Genomic DNA, 14,375 nt, shown 5'->3' on the forward strand with positions numbered 1-14,375 from the left:
AGGAGGAATAGAATATCACGCTCAGAAGAGGCACTGGTGTCCAACAGTGAGCAAGTAGTATTGATAAAGACGAAATACAAGGGTACTGACCTGGTGTCCAACAGTGAGCAAGTAAGGAGACGCTCTGTGGACACCAGGGTTATATAGGTGAAAAGAAATAAGGTTTGGGAACTGTACAGTAGCTCGGAGTTCTCCATAGTAAGCCAAAGAGTAGAGAAAGGCGAAATAGGGGCAAAGTCGCGAGATACTGGAATAGGAAGGTGGTGAAGGTATAAACAAGAGACAAGCAGAAGTATACCTCAACACACAATAGCTGAGTGGTTGCAGCGCTCTGGGCACTACCACAAGGCTCTAGGTTCAACTCACACAACTGGCAAGTTTTACCTCTTTTTACCCAAGTGTCCTGGAATGCTGGAAAGCGTACCAAGGCCACTGGGCTGCTGTGCCAAGGGCATAGGAGCGATGCAGAGGTGCTGGGCGCACTCTGACATAGAAGTGATTCAGAAGTGATCCAACTTTGGAACAGGCATTCTAATGCCATTGCAAGAGAGGTTGAATACATGAAAAATAAAAGCAGGGCACGGCCCCCCCCCCCCCGGGCCCGCGCATCCCCTCGTTCGACATGGCTCTCCACTCTCAGCCCCTCCACTCTCAGCCTCATCAGTCTCTATACCCCCATAGGCCTCTTGTCGGCCTTCATGCCCATAGTCATGGTCCGTCGCTGCAGCATGGGCACGGTGGCTATGCCTACACCACCGGGATCAGTCACCACTCTCTCAGCACAGTGACACCTTACCACAGCGCTCGTTGTGCCTCTGTTGATCACATGGACAGATACGGCAGCCGGGCTTTGAGGGATTGTGAGCGTGACGCAGGATACGAGTACTCCCAAGCCAGAGCAGCACTCCACCTATCAAGTCATCAGCCAACCAGCTTTGAAAGAGGGAGCGGCTACACACCAGGACCTTCCCAGCACCCCCCAAATCACTTGTTCGATGACACACCGGATCCAAGCCAGCTCCCTCCGGCTTTGCAGCCACGTCTTGATCACACCCATGGCTATTTTGGATACCCTGGTGCAGGTGAGGACCCCGCTCCTTCTGAAATCAATGATCTTTGCTCCAGACTGGTCGCTCTCTCCAATATGGTCAAGGAACAGGCCAAGGAGCTAGTGAGTGCCAAGGAGACGTGCCAACTCATGGATCAGGTCATCACCTGGCTCGAGGAGCAGCAAGCCACAATTAACGCACAGGCGGTGGCGAGGCAGAGCAAGAGTGAGACGAAGAAAGGGAAGGGGAATAACACGCATAAGGACGCGAAGGTCAGTCCCCTAGCCCTATGCAATCTAGATGAGCTTACAATCCACCCAGAGAGAAGTACATAAGTCGTTCGCGATCCTGTGCGGCCTCAAGAAGTCCTTGTCCCGTGATGGCAGGTCAGATGAGCTCCATGAAAAGGTAAAGCCTCTTGCTGATGGACGCCCTTACGAGGAAGAGAATGACAGCGACGAAACAATTCGATGATGGCGTCCTGATTGGAAGGGTAGTGTTCACGACCGTAACAATCATCTCTTTATCCAAACAGTTGCAGATAATGTATATGAGGACGAGCTGGTTGTCATTATGTCTTTGGCCGTCCAGAGCATACTTACCTTGCATTCCTTTGCAGAAGCAGCGGAAGCATGGAAAAGCCGAGCTGAGCGATGACAATTTCAAGGCTACAGTGATCCATGCAGTCACTAGCGGCTACTTTATTTCTAGCACGGCTGAGGGCAGTGACCACGCTTTGGGGAGGACAATCAGGGCCAGACGCCGGGGACAATGCCAGACAGTGAGTCACGATCACTACACTTGGTACTCATTGGCTTACCTTGCTGCAGGTAGCTCACGCCAGACGCCTTGGCACCAAGAAGGTTGAGCACCTGTTCCCCAATGCCATCACTGTTGTCAACACCGACTTCTGCACAGAGCAAGAGACCTGTGACGAGGGGATTATGACAGAGGACCTGAAGTGGCGACGCGACGAGTCCAAGATTGGGTTGAAGGCTCGCATGGGTATTGTGTTAGAGTGGAGAAGCATCGAGGTGAGTGCTGTATCGTCTCTGTATTACCCAAATTCTTACCTTGTGCAAGCTTGTTGCCTTCCTGCAGTGGTTGTCGGTGATCGCATACAAGGAGTCCAGCGAAGAGCCGGCGAGGAAGCGCGCACAATTAGATGAGACGGATGCAAAGAAGACGCTTGACGCACTGGTCTCCATGCTCATGTGGTGTGGTTCTCATTTGATCAAGCGTAAGCCCACGCTCCCATTTGAGTTGATGGTCGACCCACGGTGGACAGAGATCAACGGCCCTATAAAGATGCTGCAGGGGAATAATTGGTTACGTACCTTTTGCTCTATCCTCGAACCCGGTGCTTTGACAGAGCTGGATGAACAGCACTTGGCTGAATTGGAGAGGTGGAAAGAAGATATGTACGCCACACGTGAGGTGCAGACCCAGTTGCAGGACACCCAGCTGGAGGGTGAGGTAAATAGGGAGTCACAGAGTCAATAGATTGTCAGATGTTCCGGATTGGCGTGTACTACGTAGATAATTACTGGGTTCCGTGGTTTAGCTTCTGTCAGAAATGATAATGGATCAGACATACCTTTGAAAGCTTGATGGTGGCCCAGACCTTAGAGTGAGATGGGCCAATGGAAACTGTAGTCATTGCCAGCTGACCAATGATATCCTCAACTGTGATAATAGATGGCTGCTCGTGATCACGGTCTGATACATACTCGCCAAGCTCCCACAAGTGCACTTGCACTCGTTCTCTGCCTTTGTCATTAGACCACTGATGTCCATTCAAAGTAACACTTACATGTCTTTCCATAGAGGTGGACAACCTCCCAGCCATGGCTTGAACCAACACGCACCAGATGGAACACTGCTTCCTTGGTGTTTGAAGGCCGACAAACATCCAAGATCTCCAACACCTCTCTGAATGCATCGATTATTCTGCGTCCGGGTGTTTGGATTGTTGCACGAACAAGAGAGTTCTGTAGGGATCCACACGCGCGTGATGCAGAGTATCATTTGCTCCGAAGTATGGCATACTGGTGGAAAACTGCTACATCAGTCAAAGGAAGGCTGTTAGGAGAGGAAGTGATGGATCCGTGGCAGTGGACGGGCAGCTCTGGATGATGAGAGTTAACGTAAGCAGCAATAAGACGATAAGTATCTGATGACATGAGATGCTGTTCGCACTGAGCGCTGAGCTGGTAGTTAACACCAGCTAAATGAGAAACAGTTGTCAGTGACAAAACACAGCAGCTGGGGGTGGAGTGAGTACCGTCTTCATGGGCCTCATCAAGGTCCTTTGATAGGGCACCGAGCGAAGCGACAGTGCCTCGCTCCTCCTGCGTTACCTTGAGCATCATTCTTGCTGCCTGTGCAGGAACTGAATTGGGAGGCATCGTTGCAGCTGCACATACCTGTAGATATTGAGTCCATGTTTTAATTCAATGAGATATTAGAATCACTTACCACCTGGCTAACTTCACATGTTCTGTGAAATTCCCTGAAAAACGTCATCTCTAACTTGCCCTTGTTGCAGTTGTTGACATTATAAGACTTGAGCACCCAGTTCAGCCGCTCAAAGAGAAACGTCCAGAAATTGTGAAGGGGCCCAAAGTTCTGAACACACTCCCCGATATGCGTTGCGTAGTGGTGATTTGGCTTGATGGTGGCTGTGCCGTAGAGGGTAAGAAGCTCAGATGTGTATAGACAGATGAGATTGGTGGCCCAAGTGATGTCCAGGTCAGTCAGTTGACGCCTCAGCAGGATCTGCAATGCCTGCGATAGCTGCAGAAAGTGGATGGGATCCTGCGGGTGAAGGGAGAAAACACTGTTGTCCTTGTCCTTGTCATTTTCATCATCACCTTCATCTATGCCCACGGACACTGAGGGCTCGGGCTCAGGATCTCCGCCAGGCGCCTTGCGCTTGCGATTTTGCTGGCCAACACACCGGTGTTAAAAGACGAAACCAGCAATGGTAACACGCACCTGTTTCTTTCGAGCTCGCACCTCGGCTTTCTCCTTAGCTTTCTTGGCCTTCTTTTCCAACTTCTCAGTCTCCTTGCGTTGGCTCTCCGTGAGGTTCTCCTCCTCTTGACGAAGCTTTTCAGCTTCATGTGCTTCAGGGCCGAGTTCCTTGGCCTGTTTCATTGCTGCCTTCTGCGAGGCTTTCCTTGCCGTGATGGCCTGTTTGTCAGCTTCTTGACAGGCAATCATGGTGACGCAACGGGTGACAAGAGCTTTGTCAGCGTCACCTTGAGGTATGTTCAGGTCCCACACTTGGGGGATCTAGAGAGATGACACGGCCATCAGTATACCTACAACAATGAGACTAACATACCAAAACTGGTCTGTAAATGGTGCAAAGCAGCATCCACTGGTCAGCAGTAAGTGAGCCACCAGCTGGTTCTCCAAACTCAACAGGGAGTTTTCCGCAGGAGGTTGGAACAATAAACTACATAGACATAGGGTTGATAAGTACGCAATAACAGGAATGAGAATGATACCCACATCCGCTATCATGTGATGCATGTCAGCCAGCTCATGTTGTTTACAAAGGATCTTGTGTTGAACCCAGATGTTGTAGAAATGAGTCTTGACAACACCTATGATGGCACATTCAACGCTGGAAGAATGAGTTGTAGCGGGAGAGGGCTTACCTAAGAATAAGTTATGCATCGGGTCAATGACGATCTGCTTGACAAGATCGAAGTAAGGCAGGCGTGAAAGCTGAGAGAAACGTGTTGCGTGATTGTGAGCAAACTTAGCGCGCTTTGCCTGATTGGGGAGGTTCCTGTAGAGTTCGCCAAGTTCTTGCTGCTCCTGGTCTGTCCTTGTGGGAAACACTAAGACATTTGTTATGAGCGACCACCATGCAAAAAAGAAACACGTACCTCCTTCGCGGAAGGCGTCTGGCATTGCCTTGTTCGATATAGATATCCAGCAGAGGGTGTCAAAGTTTGTGTGTGAGTGTGAGCCATAGCCACCCACCTTGTGAGCGGCTGCTTTGTTGCCAACAACTGCAACAAGTATGACATGTACATGGCGCCCTAGTGGCCGGTACATCACAAACATGAAGAAGCTACATGATTGAATCAACGTACCTTTGGGGCATGATTCCGTTGGCACCACAAGGCCATATCTCCATAGCCGAAGCAGGTCTGATACGATAGGGCGTATATACCGCTGCACCTGATTGCCAGTCTGCTCTTTGGGCCCGGGGAGGATTCCAACGCACATGACATTGGCGGTGCAGTACCGATACTCCGGTGGTAAGTTGCAAACCGAGAAGGATACAGGACCGGACGTGTGTGAAGGTGCGGTGTTGCTTCGGATGTATGAAAGCCTAGCAATGTACATTAGAGACTAGACGAATGAACAAGACAGCAACGTACCAATCCAATGACAGGTTCACACCAATTCGTAGCTCACCATGAGAACCATTCCTCTTGTTGAACGCGTTCAAGAAGAAGGGTTTGCCAGCGGGATCCTTCAAGCATTTGGTGACCTCACCATCACAAGTGTCCATGTATGTGCCTTGAGCTTGCTCCTTGACCCTCCATGCATCTAGAAGTCCCTCGATACCAGGCAGCTTGAGCAGCGTGCGAATCTGTGTTGACAGAGGAAGGGATGGATACTTGAAGACTGGAACCCTAAGGCGCTTGTTGCCTCGCGCCATATGAGAGGAGAGAAATAAGGGGGTATTGCACTCGACACAGATCTCCTGCACGTGTTCCGATGACGCCGAAGGGTACACGTCCTGACAACAAGGGCAAACTGCAAGGAGACAGATGGGTCTGTCAATGCCAAGGAGGATGTTTGTTGACTGGAGTGTCTTGAACGGGAGATCTGTATGGCTGACACCAAGTCGAACGAGAACAAGAATTGTGACAGATAAAATGATGTTGCATGCACTGACAGGGAGGTGATAGCTTAGGTGAAGCCAGGCGACTAGCATTGAGAAGGCAAGGTTGAGCGGACTGATGGAGTAGAGGGAGTGATGGTTATCTTCCAGGCAAAATGAGTCTTCGACCTTGAAGGGATCCGGGCCTAAGTCTTCAGCATGTAGACTTACCCACTGACCCTGTTCTTGTTCCTCTTCAGCGCCCTCGCCCTCATCCTTGCCCTCATCCTTGTCTTCATCACCCTCGAGGTGATAAGGAATGGCAGCCCCCTGCTCGTAGTAGTAATCTGTGTAAGCTTCGTATAGAGTTGGGTCTTCGTACAACTGGTGGTCGTCAGATGTAGAGAAAGGATGGTGGGATACGATAGGTGTGTAGAGCTTGTCCTGCGAGTAGTTGATGGGGTAGTAGGTGGGGTGGACCTGTTCTGGATGAGCATGCAGAGGTGGTTGAGGCGGCAGCAGTCTATCCCGGGCTTGGTGCAGGGCTTGTGCTTTGGCGGTGGACCTCTGGAGGTCCGCCTTCTCGTGTGCCGACACCTCTGCAGCAGAGATGAGCTTCCCACTGCAGCGATTGGTCTCGCAGTTGCAGGTGGGCATAGCGATGTGAACATCCAAAGCGGTGCGGACTTGAAGCTGCACACGACGTGCGTGGCTGAGTCACGTGTTCTTGATTTTGACTTAGCGTCTTGATTTTAACTTAGGGAAACATCTTCACAAGTGTTACATTTTCAATTATATGTTCATTCATCAAATGGGTGATCCGGAAACACATGGTACCAGTAGTGTAGTATAATAACCATCCCAGGAAAATAAAGAAAGTTGAAGTAGTCGATCATGATACTATGTCCAAGCCCGCTTCCGACTCACTCTTAAGCTTGCTCCTCAGCTTCCCTGTCCTCGCCCAGCACGATCCTCGACCATTTGGCTGCTGCTTCGATAGCTGAAGATAGCCTGGACGCGCTCCTCGTTAAAGGCTTTGATGAACTGACTGATGATGACACCGAGCTGGCTGATGATAAGCTGGCCAATGATAAGCCAGAGGTGCTGGCGTGGTTTGACGCAAAAGGCGTAGGCTTGCAACATTGTCTTGGTTTGGGTCGGTTTGAAGGAAATCGTTGCGGAGAGGGAGGGCCAAAAAGCTAGAGTACTAGTGCAGCAACCGTAGATAGGCTCTTGGGAGTAGTTGCTGGGGTTTTCTTGACACGCACGTCGACCAGGCAGCTGAGTACGTTGATCTCGAGGACCTAAAAACCATCAGAAAAGCTAAACATATAGTTAACGTACTGTACTCACGATGACCCCAGCCCTGAAAGCCTCAAACCCCAGGACACACCGGCGGTCGATGCAGCGATCAAACGTGTACTTGCTAATGGTCTCGCTGCCTTCGAGGGACCAGTTGGCAATGAATGGATCCTCTCCACAGCGGAGGGGCTCCATGACCTCGGAGGCCCGGAGCATCATGGTGATCTCGTTGCTACTCTGAATCACGTCGATTAGCTATCCAATATGCATCAGCAAGTTTACTTTGTGAACAAGATATCAAACTTACAACAAGACCTGCTCGATTGGTGATATCTTTGAAGACAGTTGAGCGATCTTGATGACCATTGATGGTGACACTTGAATATAACAGTGGGTTTGACATAGAAATGGTGTGAGGTGCGTAGGTGGTGGTGGTATAGGATGAGAATGATGCTAGGCAAAGGATCTTCGCGTACTGAGATTATAAGCGTGCTATGAGGACCATATGCCAGAGATCAAATACGGGGTGGAATGCGCGATGCAGCAATTTAAGAAAGAAGGCACATACCATGGAAGATGCTTGAGAATGCTTGGCCGAGCAATGAGCTGCCGCCGTGCATGCCAACACCTGAAACTTACTGGAATCACAGCGATCAAAATAGAACTGGCACACTTTAGAAGATACAGGGACCATTGTTGACATCGCTTTCTGAAAAGGGTTTGTTCTCAAACAAGGATTTGTTCATGACCGAGGAGCGTTCAAACGTTCACGCGGATTCAGGTCATTTTGTAAACTTGATTGGATGTATATAGAAAATGAATTCAAGGCCTAAGGCCTAGGTATTTACGGTTACACTCCAGGCACGTCTAACTAAATCCTTGGCATGGATGACTACGCGGATGCCTTTGCTTTGCCTGAGAGTCTAGCAGATGTTCTGGTTCCGGTAGAAGTCGAAGCCGAGGACGAGGAACCGCCTGAGGAAGACGCATGGCTAGTAGCAAATTTAGCCTTGTGTGGCTTTTTCAAGGGCACCTTTTTCGACGGCGCCTTGGCACGCTTCTGTAGATAGAAGTTAGAGAAAACCGAATAAAGACAATGTAGCAATTCACTTACCTGGTTCTTGGTTTCCTGCTCACTCTCAGAGTCGGTCCACCCAGTCCCACAGGGAAGGTACTGGAGACCGTCCTTGGTTTCGTTCACAGACAAGATTGGCTTGTCCAAGTCGAGGTCGAATTCGACGACCTGTAAGTGATGAGGTTAGCATGAGAGGGATAATTAGACGACTGCTGACCACTCACATAAAGTCCAGCCTGGTGCGCTTGAAAGGTGCAAACACCTTGGAAAAGAGCTTGACTGTTGATGGTGAACTGTGCAATAGTCTCGCCAAGTAGTGCAAATGGGTCAATGCACATTGGAGGCTTGCCAGCACAAGGGTCCTCCGAGGCATTGGTCTTCAAGACGTCAATGTTGACATTCAGGCTGAACGGGTTGACCTCAACAACCTATGAAGAGGAAGAGTATGTGATTGTTAGTTATCATGAATGAACAGTAAAATGGGGAAATTGATGTACGATCTTTCCAGGCCTGTAGGCCATGACAGCGATAGTTTCCCACCTGTCGTTGATGTGGTTCATGGTCCTCTGAGACAGAATGACGGGGTTGATGGGGGTGTTAGACATGATAGGTGGGAGAGCAGGCAGAGTAGAGGTGCGCATTGAGAGAATGGGGGAACCTTGGGGGGAGTAGGATTGGAGAGGATAGGACGTGTGATCTGTGAATGCTCAGGACATTGAGAGTGTCAGGTTTATATCAACTAGAATACCATTTACTTACTGGAAGAAAGAATTGCTCAAGAAGACAGTCGGAACATCGCCGTCTGTGCTCCAAGAAGCTAACGCAGTGGAGGTTCTTCATCAAGCTGCTTCTGCTTGAAGCTTCAAGTTCGTCCAATAAGCCTGGTGTTGAAAGTTCAGTGTATTGTGCATCCGCGCACCGATGATAGATCATGTCTCCATTTTAGATACACGCACGATTAGGGCTACTAGGCATCGTGCGTTCGGTCGTCGGTAACATAAGACATATTCCAAGCATGTGCGTGAACGAATAGATGTTGGACTTCGGAATCACAAAATAGCCCGAACTCCGATTCTGTTATTCTGCAATAGGACTGGAATATTGAGTAGGCACTCTATACACGCAGAAAGAGGACACAATCAAAAACTAGTTTTCGCAGTGAATGTACAAGTGTGTCAGTTCCAGGATGTGGATTTTATCTGTATGTTTATGACATGTAGATCAAAGAAGTATTAATCCATTGTAAACTTTACACCAGCTAATGCCTTTGAGACATCAGTTGTGAATGTACAGGACCTTGCGTTCTCTTTGATCAAGCTGGGCAAAAATGTAAATTGTAAGTTGTGCAACCCAAGCAATGAGCCAGGCAAATAGACACTTTTTAATTGGGTTGTGTTTGCTGTTGCCAAGCAACTCAAAGAGGAGAGTAACAAGGAAAACATCTCTAAGGTCAGCTCCAGGTCATCTGCACAGGAGCAGGAGTTTGCATGTATCAAGTGTGAGCTAGCCAAGGCAAAAAAGGAAGAGCCTGAGTCTGAGGAAGATTGTGCAAAAAGGGTGAAAGAGTGCAAGGAGCACAAGGCAGCATCTGCATACCTTGCTGAGCTATATGAGACAATAGTTGCTGCTGGGGTCAAGAGGTACAAGGACCTTCATGCTGATTCAAATGAAGAGGAGGATTTGGCAGTATACCAGAGGCAGGGCATGTTCCCCCAATGGGTTTTGGCAATGAGCCCAAGGAGAAATACAACTTTTTGTTGCCGGCGATGTACATTTGGGATGGGACACCTTTGAAGGGCTTGCATGGCTGTACAACCAGCTTTACAAGGTGTGATATGCAGGTGACAATGCAAAGGTGATTCAGCTGTGCCTGCAGCTAAAGAAGGGTAGCATAGCCCTGCGTGTAACTGTATATCAGCCTGTCAAAGACACAGATAGGTGTGGCAAGCACACAGGTAGGATTTTTGGTCCTTGTTGTGGTCCAATTCTTACCTATATGTCACAGGCTTTTCTCCTTTGTTTTCTGTCATACAGGGGCGCTGTTGGTCAGCAACAAAACTCATTGCTGACATTGCCAAAAAACAGTATATCAAGGAAGATAAACAAGATAAATTCAACATGGGCAATCTCAGCTTCATAAGTAGTTATATCACCCTTGCAGCACACAATGTTGAGCATTTTTTTGCAGAAAGAAACAATTCAGGAGATTCTGAGGCGGAAATGGGGTATTTTGGCATTGATAATGAAAATGATGAAGATGGGAGGCAGCCCAATAAGCCCTGCAATTTAGACATGAAGGACATGACTTCCTCTGTAACATGTCAGACAACACTGAACATGTGGAACAGCACCAAAGTGTGAACAGTGAGACACAATGAGAACAGCATCTATAATGGGATACCGGGCCATACCGGATTGTCACCGATATACCCGCATGTACTTAATTTGTAGATAGCTGATACCGAGGAATATGGTTCTATTTTTGGTCAGCGCAGGGCTTGATCGCGTATACATTCTATATATGGTTCATCTCTCTCTCTGTATGTTAGCAGCTTGCGGAGGGCACTACATACGAACACGCGCACTCGCACAGTGGTCGCTGTGCTGTGTACGCGTGCTCGTGTCTTAGTGCACTGCAGACGCGCTCGCAGACGCGCAGGACGTCTCTCGACATGGCTAGGCAACCGGCAGAAAAGGACCATCTATGCGTCTGCTCGCGCTGGTGCCACGGAAGACGCACGCCAGTCACACGTCCGACGTGGTACAGGCACCTCAAACACGCTCCAGATACCAAAAAGGAGGTCATACGGAATGTGATGCTCTCAGACAGAGCAGTGGACCTGGTCAGAGGTCTTCCACCCCTCCCGAGAACCTCGAGGCAACGCAGGAAACAGGCGGCTCAGGATGATACATCTCAGGTGCATGTCAAGCCATTGATTTCATTCATATTATGATGTACAGTTAACGTTACTATAATAAACATAGGACGCCAGTCAGAATGACACCCGCCCGCCTCTAGATGTCCATGCCATGGACATTAGGAGTTCTGTGGCTGACCATAGCAAAGACAGGTGGAATGAACGCAATCAGACTAACTTAACCACACCAATCAAACAGCCAATATCACTACAGGACACTGAGAGGACTCGGATACTATCACCGCCTCCACGTCCCCTTTCCCCCTCCAAGCCTACAAGTCCACTCGCCTCTCTAGAAGATTTCGTCGCACTCGCCTCTCGATCTCCTCTGGATAGTATACAGAGGGAGATGTCTTTCATCACTCGTCTCCGAAGCGCTACACTGGACGATGGTGTTGGCCTCAAAGGCCACGCTCTCAACCGCCTTCGAAACCCACCAACTACACCTCTTGAGATCGACTGCAAAAAAGAACTCTTGGCCCTTCGAATGCTCGGAGTGGTTGAGCACGCTCCCGAGGATACGTTCTACAAGATACGTGACGCTATAAACAAATGTTTTACGACCGCCATTCCCTCCTTCGAAGGCACCAAAGACACTCTGGCAACGCTCACTGGCATCGAGGCCGTGCACGATGACATGTGCGTAAGATCTTGTGCAGCATTCACAGGAGACTGGGCAAATCTCAACGACTGTCCGGACTGCGGGGAACCACGTTATAATATGGAGAAATTGCAGCGGTCTAACGGCCATAAGAAAGTACCTCGCCTACAGTGCACGACATATCTTCTTGGCCCCCAGGTCCAGGCACTCTGGTGACATCAGGAGACGGCACAGAAGATGCACTACAAGCACAATCGCACTCGGGAGATTATCAAGGAGATTAGACAGAATCCTCAGCGTCTTCCGAGAGTATACGATGATGTATTCACTGGTAACAGCATGCATACATTCACATTCTCAAATTCCCTAACTAACATGTGCTAGGATCAGCGTTTTTAGACGACCTTCGCAGCGGTAAAATTAAGATGGACGACACATTTGTGATGCTATTGATTGACGGTGCCCAGCTCACGGAGAAAAAGGCCTCCTCTGTCACGATCTACACATGGATTGTTCTTGATCTATCCCCCGAACATCGCTACAAGAAGAGATATGTCCTTCCGGGCGGTGTCATTCCGGGGCCCAACAAGCCCAAGTTCCTTTCCTTGTTTTTATTTACAGGTATGCACCACGTCTCTGCGCTCCAGAAGGAGCCTATGCCTCTCTGGGACGCATCTACAAGGCGATTATTCAACTTGTTCTTGTTTGTTGTTCTCGTGCTAGGGTCCCAGGCTCATAAGCTATAGTAATATGGTCAATCACGGTGGTAAGTACGGCTGTCGCATGAACTGCAAGCTCTACGGCCGGCGCATCACCGGGTCTGTTTACTATCCAGCTCTCTTGGCTCCGACTAACTGGGTTTGCGACGCTCGAGGCGACATCGATCCGTGGAGTATTTTGGCGAGCTCCTCGGCAAGATATGTTGAGAAACTAAAAATTGTCATGGGCTCTCATACTCTCGCTAGCTTTGCACAGAACCGCCTCGAGACTGGGATCGTTGGTCCGAGTCTTCTGCTGGGTCTACAGCCGGACAAGATACTCGGCATCCCCGAGAACTTTACCTCTGAGCTCATGCATTACACCGGCGCCAACATGCCCAGTCTATGGGTCAATCTATGGTGCGGAAGCAAAACTCTTGTGCATACTACTGACGACGTTAATACTTGGGGCTGGGCGGTCTTACAGGGCGATACCTGGGTATCTCATGGTGCTCTTGTTGTCGCAGCACATGAGCACATTCCATCATCTCATGGCAAACTGCCTCGTAACCCCAAGCAGGCTTGGAACTCAGGCTACAAAGCACAGGAGAACAACATCTGGATCTATGGTCTTTGCCCGGGGCTCTTATTTGGGGTTCTTCCGTTCGAGTACTGGCAGAACTTCTGCCGCTTTGTTAAGGGGATCCGAATAATGCACCAGTGTAGTATTACTCCGGCACAGTTAGACGATGCTCGAAGGACACTAATCGACTGGGAGCTCGAGTTCGAAGAACTATACTACAGGCAGCAGAAGAATCAACTTCATTTCGTCCGACCATGCGTCCATCTCACCCACCATCTGGCTGCTGAAGCCGCTTGTGTCGGCTCTCCCATTTGCTCGTCGCAGTACCCCATGGAGCGAACGATTGGTAACCTGAAAGAGGAGATGCGTCAGCCGTCGAACCCATTCGCTAATCTCGCCGAGCAAGGCCTTTTGCGAGCTCAAATGAACGCCCTCAAGGCAATGTACCCTTCTCTGGCACCTTCAAAGGATGAACACGATCCCACTGGCTCTGTCTCTCTCGGTGGTGGCTATACCTTTCTGTTCAAGAAGGACAAGAAATCTCTCGGTTCGCTGCGTGAATGTGAGCGGGCTATTATTCTAGAATTTACTCGCGTTGCTCTGGTTCGCATTATTCGCTGGGCTCGTCTTAAGTTGCCTACTGGCCAAATCACTCGGTCTCTCTGGGGAGAATCACTAAATGCCCGATGCACACGTCGTTCTCGAAACATCAAGGTAAGGAAATTTTGGACATTCACTCGAGTTCTAACACTCTATAGGTCCTGTATGAAGGCGAAGATCGATTCGCCGAGATTTTCTATTTCTTACAGCTTCCCTTGGTGCTTCCTAATGGCGACTTTCACGTGGACGAGACGAGCTGCCTGGCACTCGTGTCAATCTACTCTGAGCCGCACGCAGCAGTACTGGGGCTTTCACATGGGCAGCTAGTATCTTGTTCGCATACTGGCGATGCTGGGCTTCGACTCATCAATGTCAAGACGATTAAGTATGTTGTGGCCATGATGCCACATAAGCTCACTCCACTAGGTGACGAAACAACACATTATTTTGCTATGGGGAAGCTTGGGCTCGACGTTCTGAGAATTGGAGGAATGGACGAGCCAGAGGAAACTGGTGCTAATGATGGACTTATTATCAATGAGGATGACTATTAGACTTAGTTTAATTCACATGCTTTCGTTCCAAGAGCAAGAAATGACATTGTTTTATAACATACATCGATTGCTACACAATATTCGGATGTAAAGGAGCGCAGTCAGTACATGTTGTGCATCAGTACATGAATAAAAGGACCAAG

The 14,375-nt window shown here is 49.3% G+C and overlaps 3 protein-coding genes across 3 annotated transcripts; 2 read left to right on the forward strand and 1 right to left on the reverse strand.

The window, feature by feature from the left end:
- Positions 1–622: 622 nt before the first annotated feature.
- On the forward strand, positions 623–2,660 carry CONPUDRAFT_72350 (uncharacterized protein; the record flags this gene model as incomplete). The annotated part of the gene is made up of 6 exons (XM_007769305.1): positions 623–1,321; positions 1,371–1,457; positions 1,669–1,830; positions 1,880–2,083; positions 2,133–2,525; positions 2,589–2,660. The coding sequence occupies 6 exons, from the start codon at positions 623–625 to the stop codon at positions 2,658–2,660; spliced, it is 1,617 nt and encodes a 538-aa protein (XP_007767495.1).
- A 413-nt stretch (positions 2,661–3,073) lies between these two features.
- On the reverse strand, positions 3,074–8,883 carry CONPUDRAFT_72351 (uncharacterized protein; the record flags this gene model as incomplete). Its single annotated transcript, XM_007769306.1, has 20 exons — positions 3,074–3,276; positions 3,334–3,475; positions 3,528–3,995; positions 4,047–4,346; positions 4,399–4,512; positions 4,569–4,663; positions 4,718–4,903; positions 4,952–5,139; positions 5,162–5,218; positions 5,296–5,403; positions 5,453–6,594; positions 6,880–6,981; positions 7,170–7,205; positions 7,255–7,458; positions 7,511–7,580; positions 7,772–7,831; positions 8,100–8,263; positions 8,318–8,446; positions 8,503–8,706; positions 8,776–8,883. The coding sequence occupies 20 exons, from the start codon at positions 8,881–8,883 to the stop codon at positions 3,074–3,076; spliced, it is 4,080 nt and encodes a 1,359-aa protein (XP_007767496.1).
- A 2,662-nt stretch (positions 8,884–11,545) lies between these two features.
- Positions 11,546–14,232, forward strand: CONPUDRAFT_152905 (uncharacterized protein; the record flags this gene model as incomplete). The annotated part of the gene is made up of 4 exons (XM_007769649.1): positions 11,546–11,835; positions 12,210–12,500; positions 12,544–13,792; positions 13,837–14,232. The coding sequence occupies 4 exons, from the start codon at positions 11,546–11,548 to the stop codon at positions 14,230–14,232; spliced, it is 2,226 nt and encodes a 741-aa protein (XP_007767839.1).
- Between the last annotated feature and the right edge of the window lie 143 nt (positions 14,233–14,375).

The sequence above is a fragment of the Coniophora puteana genome, assembly GCF_000271625.1.
Source record: "Coniophora puteana RWD-64-598 SS2 unplaced genomic scaffold CONPUscaffold_5, whole genome shotgun sequence".
In the NCBI taxonomy this organism is placed as follows: Eukaryota; Fungi; Basidiomycota; class Agaricomycetes; order Boletales; family Coniophoraceae; genus Coniophora; species Coniophora puteana.